The sequence below is a fragment of the Pleurodeles waltl genome, chromosome 8 (assembly GCF_031143425.1).
Source record: "Pleurodeles waltl isolate 20211129_DDA chromosome 8, aPleWal1.hap1.20221129, whole genome shotgun sequence".
NCBI lineage: Eukaryota > Metazoa > Chordata > Amphibia > Caudata > Salamandridae > Pleurodeles > Pleurodeles waltl.
Genome location: NC_090447.1, coordinates 528289912 through 528314780, shown reverse-complemented (window position 1 = coordinate 528314780; position 24869 = coordinate 528289912). Strand labels below are relative to the sequence as shown.

Here is a 24869-nt window from a genome sequence, read left to right as displayed (position 1 = left end):
CTCGCCACATCTTCAACAAAGCAAGCTCCGTCATTGCACCCCAACTCCGGAAGATCATCAACAGTTCCTTCGAATGTCACTTTCCCGGAGAGCTGAAAACATGCAGAGATCAACACCCTCCTCAAATAAACCCAAGGCGGACCCAAAGGACCTCAAGAATGTCTGGCTCATCTCCCTGCTACCCTTCCCGGCAAAAGTCAGAGAAAATTGTCAACAAACAACTGAACCGTTTCCTCGAGGAGAACACCACTCTGGATCCATCCCAATCCATGTTCCGCAGCAATCACAGCACCAAAACTGTCCTCATCGCCACCACCGATGACTTCAGAACTATACTGGACAATGGCAAAACCGCGGCCCTCACCCCCTGGACCTCTCAGCCGCGTTCTACACCATCTGCCACCACACCCTACGCACACGCCTCAGCGGCGCAGGAATCGCCAACTGAACTCAGAGTCCGTCACCCTCTATTCCACTCTGAAGCCACCAAGATCATCTGTGGCGTACCCAGGGGTCGTCCCTCAGCCCGACACTCTTCAACGTCTACATGGCTCCGCTCCCTAACATCATCCTATCTCACAACCTCAACATCATCTCTTACGCTGATGACACCCAGTGGATCCTCTCCATCACCAAGGACACCACCAAGACCTACCTCCATGAACGAATGAAGGCCATCGCCGAATGGATGAAGAAGAGCTGCCTGAAACTGAATTCCGACAAGACTGAGGTCCCCATCTTTGGCTCCACCCCCTCCACATGGGACGACTCCTGGTGTCCTGCCTCTCTCGGAACCACACAACACCCACCAACCACGCAGACAACCTGGGATTCATCCTGGACTCTTCACTATCTATGACCCAGCAAGTCAATGCCATCTCCCTCACCAACACCCTCTGCATGCTTTGGAAGATCTACAAATGGATCACCACTAAAAAGTAGAAGAACAGTCACCCAAGCCCTCGTAAGCAGCAAACTGGACTACGGCAATGCCCTCTGGACATCCCCCGCCACATCACAGCCCACCTGAGAGACCTGCATTGGCTCCCCGTCAACAAGAGAATCACCTTCAAACTCCTCACCCACACTCACAAGGCACTGCACAACACCGGACCAGAATACCTCAACAGACGCCTCTCCTTCTACACCCCAACCCGACAGCTTCGCTCTGACGACCTTGCCCACGCATCCACAGAACAACCACCGGCAGCAGATCATTCTCACACCTTGGCGCCAAGACATGGAACACTTTTACCACCCACCTGCATCAGACCAAGGACTTCCTTACCTTCAGGACACATCTCAAGACACAGCTGTTTGAGCAGTAGTAGCCCCCAACCCCCCCTTCAGCACCTTGAGACCCTCACGGTTGAGAAGTGCGGTTTACAAATTCCCTGATTGATCAATATGTTCTCTGGATGTTTCAGCAAGCTAGAGAAAAAAATAAGATTGCTTTCCCTGCCTGTGAAAGAGGTTGCTGTGAAATTTGCATACAAAATGTTCCCCCCTAATAACATCACTTAAGTAACCGGACCGAGGGACAGCTTGGCTTCTTTAAGCGAACACCCACAATTTTCAGAAACCATATGGTTTATGCAGTAGATACTTTGGTTTTGCTGCTAAGAGTTTGCTCTGATCACCCAGCCTGCTCGGTAAGGGTACACATGGAGGCCTAAATGTCCAAGGTGGACTGCCAATGACCTTATCCATTTCCTAAAAGTATGTGGGGACTGCCTAACAAGAGCAGTGTGAATTGATATCCTAGTTTCTGTAGATATTGCTTTTGATTTTTTAATATCCAAAATACACCACAAATCCTGAGTTTTCTTTTCTACTAAGAGAAACATTGAACAAAGCCCCGATATTCATTCCAACAGGAAGGTGGGTTGGCAGTTAGAAATGTGAGGTTAAGAAAGGGTTTCCACCTGAAAGATCAGTGCTGAAGGTTGGAAACTTGGTCTTCTGATGGATACTTTTAACTTTGGATTCTGTAACATAAGAATAGATACCATAGAAGTATCTCCCAAAGGTTGAGGGTCTGAGGAGTGGACCCAGACCAGATACTCTTGCACAATCAAACAGGCAAAATGGCCCTCCTATCAGACCTGACTGTCAAGGCAGTAATGTTTTGTGAACATGTGCATCAACTTCTGGCAGAACATTCAGAACTGTCCCTCCTACCCCTGCCAATACTGTTGTAATAGGCTGACACCCGGTAAAGTGAGTGCTTAATATTTCTGTAGGTTGCTTCTCAGCCAGTGCAAAGCAGATTTTGATGCAGAGGGGTATCCATCTTGACAAGGTCCTTTTCTACACTGCTTTCCCAGTCTTTGCTACAGAGAATCCTCTAAAGAGCAGGTCATCCTGCAGTGTGGCCCTCTTGGACCACATTGGTTCCCTATTTTTGTTTTATATTTTACACATCTTAGCTGCATTGCTTTTAGTATGATTTTTAGCAGAGATATTTTACACACTTCGCTTGCACGATATTATTCTAGGAATATATTGGAAAAGTTGCTTGTTTTAGTTAGCCTTCCCCTAACATACAATCCGTATATACTGCTTAAGACTAGGAACGCAGTACATGATATCCTAGTGCGTGTATTGCCTGTTCAGGAGCCTCTAACATCTAACCATAGTATTGCATCAGAGGTGTGCTCCTAACAGCGTGGCTTTTATTATATAAATGGTGCACTGACCCTGCAGGGGCAGAGGGGCATTCCAGCCGTGACTGTCCTAGGACGAATGCTTTGTTCAACATGCAGCTATGCTGTCGTTAACCTTCCATCCTCCCAAAGGGATTGCCATCCACACTACAGGCTGACTCCAGATTTTGTTCCACAGGTATGGGCTAAAACTAATCCCTTAGATTAGGCAAAGGCAGAGTGATAAACCTACTATGCTCTCAGTATAGTCTTTTGGGTTATGTAGGAACATCTAGAAGTCAGTTATGGTTGGTTTATTCGTCCTCTTCACCATGCTGACAATGCTGGTTACTTTGCCTTGTTTCATCTGCCTAATTATCTCAGCTAATTTTCTCTTTGCAAGACTACAATTATTTCAATAAATGTATTGAAACTTGTCTCTGATTTCTCTTCTGTTTCACCTGGCATGCATGAGTAATATAACGAATGGGTGAGATCTGTTTCCACGACTTCACTGGGAGTCAGAGCGTCATGTTCAAGTTGCCATAATCACCTTCCAAACCCAGTAAGGTTAGGAGTTTGAGTGAGGCACTGCGAGCTAGCCAGGAATCGGGCTGGTAGTTTCTGATGGTGTGAATGGACTTAGGGCTTGATTTAGATTTCAGCAGACAGGTTACTCCGTCACAATATCCTGTCCGCTCAAATATAAATCCCCCAGGAAATAATGGGATTTATATTTCGGGGGACAGGATATCCGTCACAGTTGTGATGGAGTATCCCGTCTGCTGAAATCTAAACAGACCCTTAGTCTCCTACATTCTGAAGTTTTATTGGTCTAATACACTGTCCTATCATCTCAGTAGGAACTGAGAAACAACACATGCAGTGGGCTCTTGTGCAGTTGATGTCCAAACTTAACACCTTTTTAGGGTCAAGTCGATCCAGTCTTCCCTTCTTTTTCGAAGGGTGAGGGGGAGGAGAAACTGTTGGCAGAGTGACTATCAAAGTGGACAGGCATCACAATTCTGGGTAAGGATGCTTCCTAGGTCCTCAGCACTAACATGTCCCGAAAAAAGGTGGTGTAGGGAGTCTGCAGCAACAGCCCCTGTAGATCACTCCTGAGGAGTGCTAATGTGATGGCAATGAGGACAACTGTTGTAAGGTTCAAAAGCTTCAAGGAGCAGCTGTGGTTCAGCTCGAAAACCATGAAACTGAGAAATGTCAAGACCAACTTCAGGTTCCATTGAGCTATAACAAATAGCTCAGAAGGAAAATTTGAGTTAAATCGTTTATAAAATGTGTCACAACAAATGACTTAAGAAAAGATGGCAGGAAAGGTAAACATAACAAGGCCCAAAGTAGCTGGATCAGAGGGCAAATGGTCATGCATTAGCAGGCAGGTCGCTCCCCGCTCCGCCGCCCAGCGCCACCACCTCACTGTTCCGCTCCCTTTGTCTCTCCTTGCTCCGTTCCAGCTTCACCCAGCTGCGTCCCCTGCGGCCCCTCCCGCCTCCCTCCTCTCCTCCGTTTCTTTTTTTCCACCGCTGCCATCCCCTGCAGCTCCACCCCCCCAGCCTTCCCATTTGTCCAGCCCTCCCTCCTCCCAGCTGCCACTCCCTCCCTCCCCCCATTTATTCACGCCGCGGACGCACCGAAGACAAGCCCGTCTGCGCCAAGACCGCGCCCAGCGCCAGTCCCCCTGGCCCTCGCAGACAAGCCTACTCCCCCCTCATCCTCCACTCACTCAACCCAGGCCCTCGCCCCAACTGCACCCTTTCCAGCCCCACAAACACTCATGGCCCCTTCACTTGCCACACCTGTCATTTTTCCTGCTCCTCCTCCCTCACACCACACACCAACCACAGCGACCCCCCCGACTACACACACAACACCCCCAACACAACACACACCTGCTCTGCCCCCACCCCCACCAACCAGCCCCGCAGCACACCACCCCACAACCAGAACACACCCCGCAACAACACCCTCACGCACCACACCAACGCCACCCACCACAACCGCCTCAACTGCCTGCTCCTCAACACCCGCTCCCTTCACAAACATGCCATAGAACTCTGGGACCTCATCACATCACACTCACCCGACATCGCCTTCCTCACGGAAACCTGGACCAACCCTTCCTCGGAACCCGACATAGCCATCGCCACCCCCCAAGGGATACAAACTCCAACGCAAAGACCGCCTCAACAGGCCAGGGGGTGGCATCGCCATCCTACACAGGGACACCATCAAAGTCACCACCAGCTCCCAAGACACTACTGACAACACAGAACACATGCACTTCCGAATCCACATTAACAACAACTCCACCCTCAGAGGTACACTAATCTACAGATCACCAGGACCACGCCCCGCCTTCTGTGACACCATCAGCTCACACGCCCTCACCTCCACAGACTACATCCTCCTCGGTGATTTCAACTTTCACTTGGAGAACCTACAAGACCACAACTCATCATCCCTCATAGACAACCTCAGACTCAAACAACTAGTCACTGCACCCACCCACTCAGCAGGACACACGCTTGACGCAATTTTCACCTCAAGCCAACACATAGCCTACACCCACACCACCAAACTCCTCTGGACTGACCACCACTGCGTCCACTTCTCCTTCGCCAAACCCCCCCACACACCACCATCAACACACCACACCCTACCACATGTGGGACAAGATCCCCACAGAACGCCTGAACTCCCAACTGGCTCACAACCCCCCCCTCCACACCAACGACCCCAACGCAGGAGCCCACAATCTCTCGAAATGGATCACCACCTGCGCAGACACACTAGCCCCTATCAGAAAACAGATCGCCACCCGCAACATCAAGAACGCCCCATGGTTCACCCCCGAACTCCAAAACTCCAAGCGCAAATGCTGCCAAAGCGGAGAAAATATGGTGACAAGAACCCTCCACAACCAACTTCTCCACCCTCAAAGCCACCATTCGCACCCATCACCAAATCATACGCACCGCCAAAAGAGACCACTACAAAACACGCCTAGACAATAACTCTCAAAACAGCAAAGAACTCTTCCCCATCATTAATGAACTAGCCAAACCCAAAGCCAGCAACATAGACCCTTCACACACACAGCCCCTATGTGACGCCCTCTCCAACCACTTCCACCACAAAATCCTGGACATCCACAACAGCTTCATACCACACACACCCACCCCTCACTCACCCAACTCAACCCCCACTCATGATCCCCCACCACATTCACCACCTGGGCCCCCACCACACATGAAGAAACTGAAAATACCATGAACTCTATCCGCTCCGGATCCCCCTCAGACCCCTGCCCACATCGCATCTACAACAAAGCCAGCCCAACCATCGCCCCCACACTCCGCGACATAATCAACTCCTCCTTCGAGGCCGCCACCTACCCAGACTTCTTGAAGCACATGGAAATCACCGCTCTCCTAAAAAAAAACAAAGCCGACCCAGAGATCCTCTCCAACTATCGCCCCATCTCCCTCCTCCCCTTCCCCGCCAAGGTCGCCGAGAAACTAGTCAACACCCGCCTATTCCACTACCTCGAAGAAAACAACACTCTTGACCCCTCACAATCCGGGTTCCGCAAGAACCACAGCAGGGAAACCACCCTCATCGCATGCACTGACGACATTAGGACCAAAGTCGACAAAGGCGAGACTGTCGCACTCATCCTTCTAGACCTCTCCGCAGCCTTTGACACTGTCTGCCACCACACACTCCGCACACACTTCCACACTGGCTCACCTCCTTCCTCACTGACCGGACCCAGAGAGTCTGCCTCCCACCTTTCCATTCCACCACCACCAAGATCATCTGCGGAGTCCCCCAAGGGTCCTCTCAGCCCCACACTCTTCAACATTTACATGGTCCCACTATCCAACATCCTCCGATCACACAGAATCACTATCCTCTCCTACGCAGATGACACCCAACTCATCCTCTCCCTCACCCGCAACCCCACCACCGCCAAAACCAACCTACACGCAGCTCTCCTCGACACCGCCAACTGGATGACAACTAACCGCTTCAAGCTTAACTCCAACAAAACCGAGATCATCATCTTTGGCCCCAACAAAACCATATGGGACGACTCCCGGTGGCCCACCACCCTAGGACCCACACCCGCAAACCACGCACGCAACCTCAGCATCATCCTGGATCCCTCCCTCTCCATGACACAGCAGATCAATGCTCTTACCTCCTCCTGCTTCCTCACTCTAAAAAAAAAAAAAAAAAAAATCCTTCAAATGGATTCCCCCAGAGACCCGGAAGACAGTCACCCATGCACTCATCAGCAGCAGACTAGACTACGGTAACACCCTCTACGCCGGCACCACACTCAAACTCACACGCAAACTCCAGAGAATCCAGAACACAGCCGCGCGCCTCGTCCTTGGCCTCCCCGGCCACGAACGAATCTCACCACACCTCAAAACCCTTCACTGGCTCCCCAAAAACAAGAGAATCACATTCAAGATCCTCATCCACGCACACAAATCCCTCCACAACACAGGCCCGACATACTTCAATGAAAGAGTGAACTTTCACACTCCCACCCGCAACCTCCGATCAGCCAACCTTGCCCTAGCCACAGTCCCCCGCATCCAACGCACCACCACAGGAGGCCGGTCCTTCTCCTACCTTGCCCCCAAAACCTGGAACTCCCTCCCTACCCACCTCCGCAAAACCAAAGACCTCCTGCTCTTCAGAAAAAACGTCAAAACATGGCTGTTCGAACAGTGACCATCCTGCCGCCCCCCGCCCCCAAGCGCCTTGAGACCCTCACGGGTGAGTAGCGCGCTATATACATTTTTTGGATTGATTGATTGCTCAGGAGCTTGCTCTAGGTACCACACTCTCCTGTCCTAACCCAGCATGATAAAGGCGTGTGTCAGGTCTGGCCGGACTTTCCTCAGAACTCGAGGCTGTGGCAGGGACACGCACATGAGACCTGTTTTCCACTGCAGGTAAATGTACATCACAGTGAATTTTCTGGAGGAAACAGCAATGCACAGTACATCTGACACTGTGGGCTCTTGCTGATGGTGAACAGATTTAACTAGGGCATGCTGTTTGTCATCTCAGGCTGGAGATGCCACTTGTGATCTGCCAGACGACTTTTGCTCAGCTCGTCTGCTTTGGAGTTCAGAGACCCTACTAAATGGCTGGCTACCAGAAAGATATTCTACTGATCCAGACATGTTCAGAAACATAGGGCCTCCTGGAACAGGATCCACAATTCCACTCAGTCATGCTTTCTGCAGTACCACATAACAGTTAAGTTGTCCTTGAGGACCTGCATTACCCTCCCCTTGATAAATGGCAGGAAGCACCAACAGATAGATTTTTGAGAAGCTCGCTCACTGCTGGAGACCAGATACTTCTGATATCGACCTCAATGCATCCATCATAATAGTGATGTCTGACTGCTAAAGAGGAGAATGGGCTGCAGCAGTTCACAGTGGCACTTAACTGCCACCACAGAAGATTATCAGTGGTCTCATGCAAGACCTGCATGGAGGTCAAGTGGTAGCCGTGATGCTGGTCTCATTGCACGACCGCATATGGCATCTTGAGTTCAATGAAATCTTCTTTGTAGAGCTTAGATGTAACCATCAAGTTCATGAACACCTGTGAGGCTGAGGTGAAGCAGAAGGGAAGTATAGTAAATTGAAAGTGTTACAAACCCACTTCTAGCCACAGGTAGTGCCTGTCAGGCTGCAGGACAGGAATATGAAAAAATTAGTCCTGCAAGTCCAGGGACACTATCCAGTTTCCTGGGTCTGGAGAGGAAAGAACATGAGACAGGATGAGCATTTCAAATTTGTCTTTCAGTAGACTTTCATTCAGAGGGCGTAGATCAAGTTTAATCTTGAGGCCACAGTACTTCCTCAGTACGACATAGTAGAATGAATAGCACCCCTCTCTTCACTCAGAAGCCAGTACTCATTCTACAGACCCTTGGCCAGCAGACGGGAACTGGCTTCACATATATATATAAATAGGTGTCAAAAGGTAAAAGCAGTAGGAGATGGGCATCAGCAAGTGCTGACTTCTGAATGTGCAGAGCCTGGATGGAAGATTTTGTGTCGTACGTGCATAAGGAATCAACTGCAGAGTCCTATAGATGGAAATATTATTTTGAACGTAAGTATATTTTTAAATCTTACACAATGAAAACCGAAGCACAAAATCTACAAAAGCTTAATGAAAAACAGCGCCGAAGAGATCGACAGATAGTATGAAAACAGGTTATACAAAGATCAACTCCACATAGAATAAAGATAGAATTGAACAAGCATTTGCAATGCAATCGGTCTCGCATTTGTGAAAGTTAGCGCTCTTGCAGTAGAAAATGACATTTTCAACTTTTTTTCTGTATACAGTGGAGTGATGATATTTGTATAGCGCTTATGCCATTCGTATGACCTTGTGGCACTGGAGAACCGGCAAATAGGTTACAAGGGAGTGAAGACAAAACTAATATGCTGGCTGAGGTAAAAGATAAGTAACAACATCCTGGAAAAAGCAACTGATCAGAGAATGCAAGACTAAGTAAAGCATGTGAAATGAAATCAGGAACAACATGGTTACGTTAATGCTTTTACACTTCTAATCTGCTGGCTGAAAAAAACCTGCAACATTTACTATTCTAAATGTGCACAAAGCAGGGAAAGGGTGCAGTCCCACAGGCTGTCACTAGGTGTCCCATTGGACCGCTATTGGCCACATAGGTACTGCACCATGCAATTCTGAATTCAACACATCCCCAATGACTTTCCGGCGCTGTGCTGAAAAATGAAGAGCAGCACCCGTTTTGAGAAAAGTTTTACGCTGTGCATTCAGGTTATGACAGAGGGGAGACAAGAGTAATATGCTGGCTGAATGAAAAAAAAAGCAACATTCTGGAAAAATAAAACACTCAGAGAATGCAAGGTTAACCCCCCTTCGCTGCCAGGCCTTTTCCCCTCAGTTGAAAAGGCCTTTTTTTTGGCTATTTGGGGCAGCTCGCGCTTAGGACCTCAACTTTTTGTCCACATAAGCCACCCACGTCAAATTTGCGCCCTTTTTTCCCAACATCCTAGAGATTCTAGAGGTACGCAGGCTTTGTGGGTGCCCTTGAAGTAGACCAAGAAATTAGCCAATATACAGAGAAAATTTCGTTTAAAAAAAAAAAAATGGCATCAACAAAGGGTTTGCTGTGCTAAAATTACCAGCTTCCCAGCCTTCAGGAACAGGCAAGACTTGAATCAGAAAACCCATTTTTCAACACAATTTTGGCATTTTACTGGGGCATACACCATTTTCACTATTTTTTGTGCTTTCAGCCTCCTTCCCGTTAGTGATAGAAATGGGTGTGAAACCAATGCTGGCACCCAGAGAGAGAAACATTTCTGAAAAGTAGATAAAATTCTGAATTCAGAAAGGTATAATTTGTGTAGATCCTACAAGGTTTTCCTACAGAAAGTAACAGCTGAAATAAAAAATAATATTGAAATTGAGGTTAAAAAAACAGCAATTTTTCTCAACGTTTTACTCTGTAACTTTTTCCTGCAATGCCAGATTTTTTAAAGCAATATACCGTTACGTCTGCTGGACTTTTCTGGTTGCGGGCATATATAGGGTAGGTTCATCAAGAACCCTAGGTACCCAGAGCCAATAACTGAGCCACACCTTGCAATGGGTTTTTATTCTATACCAGGTATACAGCAATTCATTTGCTGAAATATAAAGAGTGAAAAATAGATATCAAGAAAACCTTTGTATTTCCAAATATGGGCACAAGATAAGGTGTTGAGAAGCAGTGGTTATCTGCACATCTCTAAATTACGGGGAGCACATACTAGCATGTGAATTACAGGGGATTTCTCAAATAGACTTCTTTTTTACACAATGTCTTACATTTGGAAGGAAAAAAAGTAGAGAAAGACAAGGGGCAATAACACTTGTTTTGCTATTCTGTGTTCCCCCAGGTCTCCCGATAAAAATAGTACCTCACTTGCATGGGGAGGCCTAATGTTCGCGGCAGGAAACATAACATGGCCATATCACATTTTCACACTGAAATCTGACGTGTTTTTTGCAAAGTTCCTAGCTGTAGGTTTTGGCCTGTAGCTCAGCTGGCACTTAGGGAAACCTACCAAACCTGCACATTTTTGTAAACTAGACACCTAGGGGAATCCAAGATGGGGTGACTTGTGGGGCTCTCACCAGGTTCTGTTACCCAGAATCCTTTGCAAACCTTAAAATGTGGCCAAACCCCCTCCCCCCCCCCAAAAAAAAAAACACTTTTTCCTCACATTTTGGTGACAGAAAGTTCTGGAATCAGAGAGGAGCCACAAATTTCCTTCCACCCAGCGTTCCACCAAGTCTCCTGATATAAATGGTACCTCACTTGTGTGGGTAGGCCTAGTGCCCGCGACAGGAAATGCCCCAAAACACTATGTGGACACACCACATTTTCCCAAAGAAAACAGAGCTGTTTTTTGGAAAGTGTGTAGCTGTGGATTTTGGCCTCTAGCTCAGCCGGCACCCAAGGAAACCTACCAAACCTGCACATATTTGAAAACTAGACACCTAGGGGAATCTGAGATGGGGTGACTTGTGGGGCTCTCGCCAGGTTCTGTTACCCAGAATCCTTTGCAAACCCCAAAATTTGGCTAAAAAAACACTTTCTTCTCACATTTTGGTGACAGAAAGTTCAGGAATCTGAGAGGAGCCAAAAATGTCCTTCCACCCAGCATTCCCCCAAGTCTCCTGATAAAAAAGGGTACCTCACTTGTGTGGGTAGGCCTAGCACCCACAACAGGAAATGGCCCAAAACACTATCTGGACACATCAAAAATGATCAAATACAAAACTACCTGTTTTTTTTTTGGGGGGGCGCACCTGCGTTTTTTGTCCTGGGCTCAGCAGCCATCTAGGGAAACCTACCAAGCCCAGACATTTCTGAAAACTAGAGACCCAAGTGAGTCCAGGGAGGTGTGACTTGCGTGGATCCCCCAATGTTTTCTTACCCAGAATCCTCAGCAAACCTCAAATTTAGCTAAAAAAATAAAATCAAATTTTTCCCACATTTCTGTGTAGGATCACTGCACTGGGACAAATTTCCTACCACCAACGTTCCCCTCAGTCTCTCGGTAAAAATGATACCTCACTTGTGTAGGTGGGTCAAGAGGGGGAACCAAAGCAGGTCCAAAAGGGCAGTTTGAAAAAAAAAAACATTTTTAAGCTGACAAGTGCAGCAGAATTTTTATCGGTAGAGAGGAGACAATGCTGGGTGGTAGGAATTCTGTGGAATCCTCAGATTCCGGAAGGTTCCATCACAGAAATGTGTGAAAAATGTGTGATTTCCAGCAAAGTTGGAGGTTTGCAGGGCATTGCGAGTAAGAAAATGGTGTGGGGTGCATGTGAAGCACACCACCCTGGAATCACTCAGGTGTTTAGTTTTCAGATGTATCTAGGTGTTGTGGACTTTTCTACATGGCAGTGTCCCAAAATCCAAAAAGTGCAGCCCTCACCATTCCAAGTGGGACGATTTTGAGAGTTAGCCAAGCTCTCATGGCCCAAATGTAAAACCAAAACCCAAAATAATCAAATGTCCTCTTACTTGCCATGGGATAAGATGTTTTAGTGTGCGGGGGAGAGCTGAAAGACTGTTACCCCCCTGCAGTTGGGGTGGTGGCATAACCAGGCCCATACTAGTTGGTGGTAGCCACCACCCCACAATTTATTTTTTATTTTTTTTATTCCATGGCATTTTTCTACCCCTCCCAGGGAGTGGATCTGGGGTAATTGCCCAATCTGCCCACCTGCCCAGCAGAACAATTTTAGCCCCATTTATTTGGGGTGGGGGTATGGCCATACCCCCCACCCTCTTATTTTGGAAAAATAATCTTCCCTGGTCGGCTTAATGCCCCCCTTGGGGGCAGATGGGCCTTCCAGAATTAGGCTGATCTGCCCCGGGATTGGGGGGGGCGCAAGACATGGCCAACATTAATGTGCCCCCATGGGGAGTTACCCTTGCCCAATGGGCTGCCACCCCAAACAAAATACACACATACCAATCCTTGGTGTCTAGTGGTTTCTGCCCCCCCTTGGGCAGAAATATAGGCCAATCTGCCTCTATGGGGGGGCAGAAATGGCCTAAAAGTACATTTGCCCCCAAGGGAGCGACCCTTGCGTAAGGGGTCTCTCTCCACATACATAAAACAACAAAAAACAAAACAAAAAAAGGTCCCTGGTGTCTAGCAGTTTCTGCCCCCCGGGGGCAGAAATGGCCTAAAAATTAATTGCCCCCTGGGGAGCAGCCCTTGTGATATAAAAAAAATAATAATAATAATATTAATAATAATAATAATTAAAATAAATAAAAAAAATCTCTGGTGTCTAGTGGCATTTCTACAGAAATGCAGAGAGAGAGATGAAAGGAGAGGAAAGGCCATTCCTCTCCTTTCATGCCTCTCTTGCCCCCTCCACGTGATCGGAGTTGAAATGCTTTTGCATTTCTCCACCAATCCTCGCAGTGGGGGCAGCTTCTGATGTGGTCAGCGCGCAATCACGCACGGACATCATCAGACGCCACGGGGGTGGGGTGGGTCAGTGGGGAGGAAGGGGAAGCGAAACCCCTTCCATCCCTGCCCAGGGGCGGGGGGTGCCAGGCCCCCGGGGGGGAGCGCTTCCCCCATGGGCCCCTTGCTGGACTTAACGGTTATGTCCTGTACACCTGGGCGGTGCTGCCCAGGACGTTACCGTTATGTAAGTAAAGCATGTGACATGTAGGGAGTAACAACATGGTTACATTAACGCTTTTACACTTATAATATGCTGGGTGAAAAAACCTGCAACATTCACTCTTCTATTATGCACAAAGCAGGGAAAAGGTGCAGTACCACAGGCTGTCGGGACCTCTTTTGGCCACATAAGGTACTGCACCCTGCAATCTTGAATTCAACACATCACCAATGACTTTCGGGCACCATGCTGAAAAATGAAGCGCAGCGCCCATTTTGAGCAAAGTTTTACGCTGTGCATTCAGGTTATGGGGGAGGGGAGACAAGAGTAATATGCGGTTTGAAAAAAAATAAAAATTATGAGGTTGCACTATATAAAACTTCAAAGAGTCATGTAAAGCAATCTTCCAATCAAGTTCGCTGTATAGGAAACTTCAAGTTCTCATGTAAAATGCTCAGACCACCACAAAGAAACAGCAGCATACCCATAACAAGGAAGAGGAAGAAAACATGGGCAAGCAGTGCGAAGCGGAGAGGAAAAAGAAAAAAAGCAATGCACCCCGCTAAGTTATATGGCTGATTGTGCAATAATCCATGTAACAGGGTCAGTATCTAAGGCGGTAACAAAGTAGCCCCAAGTCGGGACCAACATAAAGCAGTTACCTACGACCTCAAGGGAAATTTGAAAGGCAGGCCAAAGAACAAAGGAAAGTGACGGGACTGTTGCAAGCCCACAGATGAAGATTTCAACATGTCAAGTAACAGCACTTGCGTGCTGCCTAGGCTTGATGTAAACATTTTAACGAGTAACAATTTAAAGGTACAATTGCAGTTTTCTGGTGAACAGAAACACAATGGTAAATAAGGCAAGGTGCTCTGAAAAGAACAACCAGCATATGAGTTTCAAAAATAGAATTTGTTGAACCACAGAATGAAGTGAACCTCAAGTTATCAGTTAGGTCACCATCAGTAGGGATAAGCCTCTACCAAATTGGCAGAGATTTTCACAGAAATATTATACACCCATCACCATCTAACAGGTTTTTAATGAATGACATATGACTTAAATACACAATTTTAAGTATAAACACACAGTAGCACTGAATTTTTGGGACATAGCATATTACACCTCTTTTCCTATAGGTATCAAACCAACTATCAACACCATCACTATACAAAAAAGGGATGCAAGAAAAACTATTTACTGGTTAGGTACTTTTTTATGGTAGTAGCATCTGGCCTAGGATCGGTCTTCATGGCAGCATAAACTGCTAATGCAGTTTGGTCAATTCTTGAGATAACATCATTTGAAGCTTCAATGATTTCATTTAGTCTGGTCATTCTTTCCTGTGAGAAAATATAAAATCCAAGATGAAACACACAAAAAGACATGTAAATCAGTATTTCTCAGTTATAAAAATGCAGCAATTTTTCAGTTTTGTCAACTTACAAAACATATTTGGATGAGGGACATAAAAATGTATTTTCCCAATAAACACTAACTTTTATTTACAATATGTTTGAGTGTTCTCATCGAATCAGTTAAAGAGGCAGTTAAAGAACAAGTTACTTACCTTCGTAATGCACTATTTGGCAGAGACAATATCTAGCCGCACATTCCTTACCTTTGTATTTCTCCACGTGTCAGACTGGATCTGAAATTTTTTTGAGAGCAGTACCCCTGCACGATGGTGGGTGGCTTCGTTCGGTTCTGCATAGCGCTGTTGATGTCGTACGCACCAAGTGATGTCACGGTTACCTATATATGCACCACGCGTATGTCAGTTACTTTTCATGACTTTCCGGGCCAGGAGCCATGAAGTGCACTGACATCGGTGTGTCCAAACTAGGGTCCTGAAAGGGGTCATCCTTAACCCTAGAAATTTGTCTACAGAGCAGGGCGGGATAGGCAGATTGGTAAGGAACCTGCAGCTAGATATTGTCTCTACCAGATAATGCATTATCAAAGGTAAGTAACTTGTTCATCCAATAGAGACATCTAGCCACAGATTCCATACCTCTGAATAGACACCCACACAATACCGTCACCATCAGTGGGTTGTGGACAAAGTTTTTGATCTAAGAAGTCTTGCAGGACCTAACGGGTGAAATGCCTTTCCCTGTGGGCCTGACTGTCCAGGCAGCATGTGCAGGATGCCCAGGAATGGGATTCCACGTGCTAACTTAGTGGTCGCAGCTTTTCCTCTGTTGGAATGGGCGCTCATCAAGTCCTCTGGAGGCTGCTTTTTGGCGCACGGGAACCAGATCTTTATACAGAGAATGTCTCAGTATGAAATGGTTTGCTTCTGTACTGCCTGACCTTTCTTGAATCCAACATACCCAACAAAGAGTTGGTTTTCCACCTGGAACCCTTTGGTATGGTCAAGGTAGAACAACACTCTTTTTGGGTCCAGACGGTAGAGTCACTCCTCTTCTTTAGAAGGATGTGGAGGAGCGTAAAAGGTGGGCAGGGTGAATGACTGGCCCACAATGAATTAAGTCATCACTTTCAGGAGGAAAAAGGCCCTTTTGAGAAGCACCAGTTTGTCTGGGAAAACAGACAGGAATGGATGAGTGGATGACAAAGTATGCAGCTCACTCACCCTCCAGTAAGATGTTAATGCCACTTGAAAATCTGTCTTGATGGTAAGCAGCCGGAGGGGAAAATTATGCAGAGGCTCAAAGGGAGCACACGTTAGGTAGGTGAGAACCAAACTGTGGTCCCATTGAGGCATAATGAATGGTGAAGGGGTAAACAAATATACACGTCCTTTAAGAAATCTATTTACAATAGGGGAATTAGAGAGGCTTGATCAGACAGCCCCAGGAAGGCAGACACAGCAGAAATATAGCCCTTACGAATACCCAGAGCAGAGCCCTGCAAGGCAAAGGTAAGAGTTAAAAGAAGAATATCCGAGAGACAGGCTGAAAGAGGGTCAATAGACTTTTCTGTACAATAATTTACATATTTTTGCCATCGGCAGGCATACACCATCTTGGTGGAGGGCCGCCAGAATAACATCACAGACTTTGGGAAGAATGTTGAAGGCTGTCAACTGTCTCCACGCAAGGAGGAGGAGAGAGGACAGGTTCAAATGGAGGACCCTCCCCTGCTGCTGGGACAGAAGATCCCCCCGAAGGGGTAACCTGATTGGAGCAGAAGCTCGGGATACCAGATTCTCCATGCCAAGTCCGGAGCCACAAGGATGACTTGGACCTGGCTGTTCCTGATCTTCTTGAGAAGTTTGTGCAGGAATGGTATGGGTGGGAAGGCATACAGGAGGCCTGAGCTCCAGTCGAGATAAAAAGCATCTGAGAGACAGCTGCCTTGGAAACTCCAACGTGCAAAACTGATGACATTAGGCATTCTCTTCCGAGAAGAACAAAACTAACCAAAGCTCTCCCCACTGCTGAAACAGACCTTGCACCACATCTGGATAGAGACACCACTAGTGATCCGCTGGTACTGGTGGCTGAGTTTGGCAGCTCTGGCATTCAGAGAAACTGCCAGATGTTGAGCCACCAGGAATATGCCTTGTTGTTCCAGCCATGTCCAGAGACACAGGGCCTCTTGACAAAGGATCCACGACCTGACCACGTCCTGTTTGTTGCAGTACCAATTGGCAGTGTTGTTGTCAGTGAAGACCTGCACTAGATTTCCTTTGATGGAGGATAGGAAGGCTTTCAATGGCAGTTGGATTGCCAGGAGCTCCAGTAAGTTGAGAGGGAGTACTGATTCTGCCAGAGACCAGAGTCCTCTGATCTCCATCTCATTAAGATGGCTATAACATCCCAGGAAAGACGCATCAGTCCCTACTATGAGATCTGGTTGGAGTAGGGAAGAGGGGTCTGACTCTGACCCAATCGCAGTTCGTTAGCCACCACTGTAGATCTTTTGCAGTTCCCTCCAAGACCAAGTGGGAGAGATTCCCCTGATGCTGCATCCACTGGGAATTCAGGTCCTACTGCAAAGCCAGCATATGCCATCTGGCATCAGTTACTAGCAGGATGTTGAAGGGCATGAAGCCCAGCAGCCTCAGTTTTTCTCACCAATCTCTAGGATAAAGGCTAAACATTGGTATCATAGCCTGAATATTCTGGACTAACTGCTCTGGAGGATAAGCCTGACACTGCACTGTTCCAGAATAACTCGGATGAAAAGGAGCATCTGAGAAGGAGTCAGATGCAACTTTGGCACATTTATAGTGACGCGGAGTAAATGCAGGAGGTCCACCGTAGTCTAGAGGTGGGAGACAAAAAGACTAGGACGATCGTCGAGATAGGGGAAAGTGGTACCCCTGATCTCCGCAGATGAGCCACGACCATCACTTTGGTGAACACCCAATGGCCGCTGGTAAAGACAAAGGGGGGCACGGTGAACTGAAAGTGCTTGTGGCCTACCATAAACCGCAGGAAACGTCTGTGGGCAGGCAGGATGGCAATACGGAAAACAAGCTGTAGGAAAATGCCACTGTTGGCATGGCTCCACCCTAACATTTTGCCTTTTGTTGATGCCAGCTTTGATTGAAAGTGTGCTGGGACCCTGCTAACCAGGCCCCAGCACCAGGGTTCATTCCCTAAAACTGTACCTTTGTTTCCACAAATGGCATAGCGCTGGCCCACAGTTAAGTCCCTTGTAAAAGGTACCCCTGGTACCAAGGGCCCTGTGGCCAGGGAAGGTTTCGATGAGGCTGCAGCATGTATTATGCCTCCCTGGGGTCCCCTCACTCAGGACATGCACACTGCCTCACAGCTTGTGTGTGCTGGTCGGGAGAAAAAGACTAAGTCGACATGGCACTCCCCTCAGAGTGCCATGCCCTCAACCCACTGCCTGTGGCATAGGTAAGTCACCCCTCTAACAGGCCTTACAGCCCTAAGGCACGGTGCACTATACCACAGGTGAGGGCATAGCTGCATGAGCACTATGCCTCTACAGTGTCTAAGTCAATTCTTAGACATTTTAAGTGCACTGTAGCCATTCTGAGTATATGGTCTGAGAGTTTGTCAAAAACTAACTCCACAGTTCCCTAATGGCTACACTGAATACTGAGAAGTTTGGTGTCAAACCTCTCAGCACAATAAACCCACACTGATTCCGGTGTGGGATTTATTGAGAAATGCACACAGAGGGCATCTTAGAGATGTCCCCTGTATGCCATCCCTACTGTTAGTGTGTGACTGACCGGTCTGTGCCACCCTGCCACTTCCAGACGAGTTTGACCACATGGGGTGAGTGCCTTTGTGCACTCTGTGGTCAGAAACAAAACCTGTCCTGAGTGGAGGTGCTTCACACCTCCCCCTGCAGGAACTGTAACACCTGGTGGTGAGCCTCAAAGGCTCAATCCTGGTGTTACAGTGCCCCAGGGCACTCCAGCTAGTGGAGATGCCCGCCCCCGGACACAGCCACCACTTTTGGCAGCAAGTCCAGGGAAATAATGAGAAAACCAAGGAGGAGTCACTCCCTCAGCCAGGTCTACCCCTAAAGTGACCTTAGCTGAAGTGACCCCCTTCTTGGAAGGTCCTCCATCTTGTTTGGGAGGTTTTAGCCCAATAGGGATACAGATGTGCTCCCCTCCCCAAAGGGAGGGAGCACAAGGAGGGCGTAGCCACCCTCAAGCACAGTAGCCATTGGCTACTGCCCTGTGACCCTAACACACCCCTAAATTTAGTATTTTGTGGTGACCCTGAACCCAGGATTTTAGATTCCTGATGACCTGCAAAGAAAGACTGCTTAGCTCATAAACCCCGCAGAGAAGAAGGAAGACGACAACTGCTTTGGCCCCAGCCCTACCGGCCTGTCTTCTACTTCAGAGAACCTGCACCAGCGACGCATTCTGTGGGCCCAGCGACCTCTGCCAACTCAGAGGACTGCCCTGCACCTAAGAAGGATCAAGAACTCCAGTGGACAGCGGTCCTGTCCAACCAAGAAAGAAGAAACCATCTTTAAAGGGACTTCCACCTCACTCCAGAAGCGTGAGTCCCCAACACTCTGCACCTGAGACCCCTGGCCAGTGTCCAGAGAAACCAACGACCCAGAGAGGATCCCCAGGCGACTCCGACAACATGTCCACCCTGGGCTGGGCTGACCTCCCTGCACCCCCTCGACGACGCCTGCAGAGGGAATTTCAAGGACCACCCCGACCGTGACTGCCCAGGACAAAGATATCCTACGCCTGGAGAAGAACTGCACCCGCAGCCTCAGGCCTGTCAGAAACCAACCACTCGTGTAGCAGTGACCAGCAGGCAGCCCTCACCAGTGCCCAGTTGGTGGCTGCCCAAGAAGCCTCCGTGCCCTGCCTGCAGCGTCTGAGTGACACCCAGGTTCCTCCATTGAAACCTATTGTACACCCCATGCTCTGTTTGTCCACTGAACCCGGCCGCCCCTGTGCCGCTGAGGGTGTGTGTTGTGTGCCTACTTGGGGCCCTCCCAGTGCTCCACCAAACCCCCCAGATCTGCCCTCTAAGGGCACAGGTACTTACCTGTCAGCAGACCGAAACCGGGGCACCCTCTATCTCCATAGACGCCCATGTTATTTTGGCTCCTCTTTGACCTCTGCACCTGACCGGCCCCGTGTTTCTGGTGCTGGGTGTTTGGAATTGACTTGAACCCCGAACGGTGGGCTACCCATGCCCCGGAGACAGAACTTGTACGTTACTTACCATAATAACTAAACTGTACTTACCTCTCCCAGGAACTGTTGTAAATTGCACAGTGCCCACTTTTAAAAGAGCTTATTGCCATTTATGAAAAACTGGGTACATTACTGTTTTGATTAAAAATTGTAACTATACCTATGCAAAGTACCTTTCACTGAATGTACTTACCTGCAATCTAAACCTTGTGGTTCTAATAATAAATTAACAAACTGATATTTTTCTATATAACACCTATTGGCCTCTTAAGGCATTGTGTGTTTTCACTTATTACTTGTGTGTACACAACAAATGCTTAACACTACCCGCTGATCAGCCTAACTGCTCGACCACACTACCACAAATAGAGTATTAGTATTAACTATTATTGCCTCTGTCAAGCCTCTTGGGGAACCCCCTGGACTCTGTGCACACTATATCTCATTTTGATACAGTATATACAGAGCCAGCTTCCTACACATGTCCTGCAAGTCCAAAGCTACCATCCAGTCTCCCTGGTCTAGAGCAGACAAGACCACACGGGGATGCGCAAAGTCAACCCAGTCGATGGCTCCGCAGAACCGTGCCTGGAAAGCTGATGTTCCTTACTCATCGTGTCGGCTGATGGACAAGTAGAAGTACGCTTTGTCTTCTTATATTTTTAGTGCGTCTTTCCTGAGTGTCCGGACTGCTAGCAGATTCAGGGATCACTCCCTCAAAGCCTTTGGTGCTGTGGGCCAGCAGTCAGAGCAGAGTTGGAGTCGTGGTCGTGCTCGAGACACCACAAACAGACCAATTGGGGGTCTGTACTCGACATGATAACTTGACAGGCACCACAGCTGAAACCGCGTCTTCCTTGAAGACATACGCAACAAACTCCAAAACATTTAGACAAAACGCCCAAAAAATTCTGTTAAACCGTAGCTATTCCCGGATCAATGCTAACTGGTGTGGAAAGAAAAGAACTGACGCCTGTGTGCCGAGGTGGCACATACAGGTGACTGCGACATCACTTCGACATTCCCACTCAGAACCAAATGACGCCTCCTACTGGCACACAGGGGTATGGTCACGAAAAATCCTCTGACTCCAGTCTGACACCTGGGGAAATTCAAAGGTAAGGAATCTGCGGCTAAATGTCTCTATCAGATGGAACAAAACGCTAACATGGAAGCTATGACGCGAGAAGAAAGGCATTAACCTGTAACACCTCTTCTCCACCATGAGACTCTTCATAAATCGTTGGAATATTGAATATTCCAGGGCATGTGGGGAAATCTAGAATACTTTTTTTTAGTAAGGAGATAGACAATTATGAACCCCAAAAAACAATACATCGCAGCAAAAGGAAAGTCTACAAGAAATGAAAGTGTCTTTAAAAATCATATATAGCAGCATTGCCATTCAAATCCCATTGTACCCTCTCTATTAAAAGAGAAACAATGAAAGGAAATAGTTTCCAGAAGCACACAACCTACTGGGGAAAAAAGTGCATTGTTGCTTTAAGGAATCTAAAGAACATCTCAAATTTCAGCATGCAGCACGACTGCTAGTCATTCTAACTATTTTGGTGTCTCCTGAATGATGAAGAGACTAAATATTGAATAGAACAGCAACTCATTCTTCCACAAAAGGAGCTAGGAGATTTGTAAGAAATGGAGGCTGAGAATATTTTACTGTGCTGGCATGAGGTGCCTGAAGAATATAATACTTAGCTTCCTTTTTACCCAACCAACCTTACTGCATTTTATTGGAAAATGCAAACAAGGGTCAGTACAGAATTGATCACAATGCCCTGTGCCGTCTGAAGCCATCAGTAACCATGTGAAACTTTATAGTTGCCTAACCAGCAATACTTTCACATTAAGCTTGGGGTGTCATATAAAAATAGTTTTGATTACAGATTAGCAGTTGTGAGGGTGTGGATTCTGTAAGACCCAACTAGAGAAGACTACAGAGGCCTTAGAGACTGGGTGGCTGGGGTGGGGGCTTTTGGTTTAGGGCATGTAATATCTGTAACAAAGTTAGAATTTCCATCACCCTACGCTACCGGAACTGAACGAGGCAATAAAATCCATCTAAAATTCCTGGTCAATATATACATCCTAGTTTTGCTGAACATATTGGCTCTATGGTTCCATGCAATATGATCATTAGGCGGAGAAGCCCTGCAGTGGTGTAATCCTCCCACAGCACACCTCACTGGAACAGCTGCCACTCGAGACCCTAGCATATTGGCACCTCCACCTCAGGGTGTGCACTCTAAGGTTGTTGCCCTCTGACGGCACAGTTATCCCATCTCACTGCTGTAGTGTGCTAGCTCAGTGGAGTCCACCAGTCTTTTTACATGTTGCATCGCGCTTAGTGATATGGTCTTCAGGGAAGCTGCCCTTCAGCCCTCATAGTTCAGTTCGGAGAAACAATTTTAAGTCATGGACTGTAGGTCAGCATCCTGTGGTTTTCTGGCACTACTGTCACGGTACTCCGCCATATCAACCTCAAGGCCTGTATCCACAAAGGTCCACCTCAATAAAAACAACGGTCTTTGTTCCAAGGGGATCTTATTCGATTTTAAGACCTATTTAAGAACTGATTATCAATGCCATGAGCAGTTCTTGATGCAGAGGCTGTTTCTCAGTGTGGAGGGCCATGCAAAATGGTGGAAAGCCTCTGAGGATCTTACTCCACACGGTGTCAGAGGATCCAGAAAGTCCAGCTCTACCAGGGCTCCTCTGCTGCACTGATGCACAAACTCTTATGATAGAACATGTGCTCATGAACATTTCACACAGGGAATATACATTTGGGCACTGCAGTTTTAACTCCAAGGAGCTGTATAGGAACAGTGTTCTTTAGTTACTTCTCTTTTAAAGGGTGCATACGAGAGGTCTGGACAGACACATAACAAATAGCTGTTCTATCCTGGCTGTCTTACATCTTTTGTTTTTTTCAAAATATAATTTCAGCTCTCTAACATGCAATGCAAGTACAGCTGTTAATGCTGAAGAATGGCCTTGAAAAATAAATTTAAGGGAAATACGAGTGAGGTCTAGTGCCAACGCAACTTTAGGAAACAATGGAGGAGGGGTGAGAACTAAAGGATACACTAATGTGATGGAAAAAGAAACACGATTCGTCCATGCACAGAGCTTGAATCGCATTCTTTATCTTCCTGGTAAAGGTGGCAATAACAAGCATATACAATTTCCATGACAAATGTTGCAGATCAGATTTGTACATGGTTTGAAAAGGACGACCAAAAGGTTTAGCGAGGACAATGTTCAAATGTCAGAGAGAAGGCTTCCTAACTGGAGGTAATAATTGTCTCAGACTTTCTAAGCAATCTTTAATCACAGATACAGTAGGTAAAAGGTTTTCTGAGATGGCCTCTGTTTATTGGGACGAGTCGCCCTACAGACACTCTTGAGGAGAACGCATGGGCAGCCTGTTGATGGGTACAATGTCAAAAGATGAAAGCATCCTGCAGACCTGTCTGACCACTAGCAGCTGTGTTCTTCCTTTGGAGCCAAATCTTCATTTGTGCAGATCAGGGTTTCACAAACTGTGGGTCATGAGCTGATACTTTGTGGATTTCGAAAATCCAAACAATAAATAAAGAGGTACAGATAATTTAGTGTTGACTGAAGTTCCTGTTCAAGGTTTGGTACCTATTTGAGTTTCTGCAGCTAGTTATTTAGGTACAAATACAATATGATGCTCTTGTGCCCTACAGTCACCACTTCCACTGCCATACTTGACGGTCTAACATGAGCCTGAAAGAGAGAACTCTGTACTGGTAGTGGGAGGTCCCTATTAAAAACCTCAAGAGCTTCCTGTGAATCTTGTACATCCCTACTTGTAAATCCGATCCACCAGAGCTATTTCTAGAGTTTCATACATTATGTTGCCTTTTATCCCCTTCAGAACGCTATGGGAAAGGGAAATCAGGGTAGCAGAACTATATGCTATACAATAAAGACAGGATAAACCAGACTGAAGGAATACTCCTACATGTATATCACAGTATAGAAGAACATAAGGAGCTTAGACTGGTTATCCACTGGTACCTTAGGTCACAATTGATATTCCAAACGTAGTCACTTCTTTACTAAGAGGTACAGAAACAAATGCCTGTTCTCTTCAGTTTGAGGACATGATCCAGTGCATACAGCTGAATAAGGGACTGAACTTACTGCACCAGCGGGACTAGGAGAAGGAGTTTCCACATGTCTGGTACAACCTTGGTTGAGAAAAAAGAGGCACTTTTTGTATTCATTCCTCACAATAGCTACCACTCAATTTTCTTCATCTATCCTCTGCCAGGAGAAGAGAGCATTGGAAAAAATTCCCCCACCCCCCCGGGGGCTGTGCTGCCGACTGAGATAAAGGAGTTCAGGCTTGGCACATGAGCCTTAGATCATGGATGCAAAAGGCTCCTAAATCTCTTGAAGGTGGTAGGAAAATGACTCTTTGTTTTGTTGCAGTTACCCCCCACTTTTTGCCTGATATTGATGCTGACTTGACTAAGAAGTGTGCTGGGATCCTGCTAACCAGGCCCCAGCACCAGTGTTTTTTTATTTTTTTTTACTAAAAATGAACCACTGTTCTCACAATTGGCACACCCATGGCACACAGTTAGGTCCCTTGTAACTGGTACCCCTGGTACCAAGGGCCCTGTGGCCAGGGAAGGTCTCCAAGGGCTGCAGCATGTGTTATGCCACCCTGGGGACCCCTCACTCAGCACATGCACACTGCCTCACAGCTTGTGTGTGCTCGTGGGGAGATCATGACTAAGTCGACATGGCACTCTCCTCAGAGTGCCATGCCCTCA

General features: G+C 47.2%; 1 protein-coding gene across 2 annotated transcripts in view; it reads right to left on the bottom strand.

The window, feature by feature from the left end:
• TPP2 (tripeptidyl peptidase 2) overlaps positions 1-24869 on the bottom strand; it is a 635278-nt gene that overhangs the window by 80499 nt on the left and 529910 nt on the right. For both annotated transcript variants that reach the window (XM_069204557.1, XM_069204556.1), the window contains one exon: positions 14622-14752. In XM_069204557.1, coding sequence (XP_069060658.1) covers positions 14622-14752 — 131 coding nt within the window. The remainder of the gene's footprint in view (positions 1-14621; positions 14753-24869) is intronic.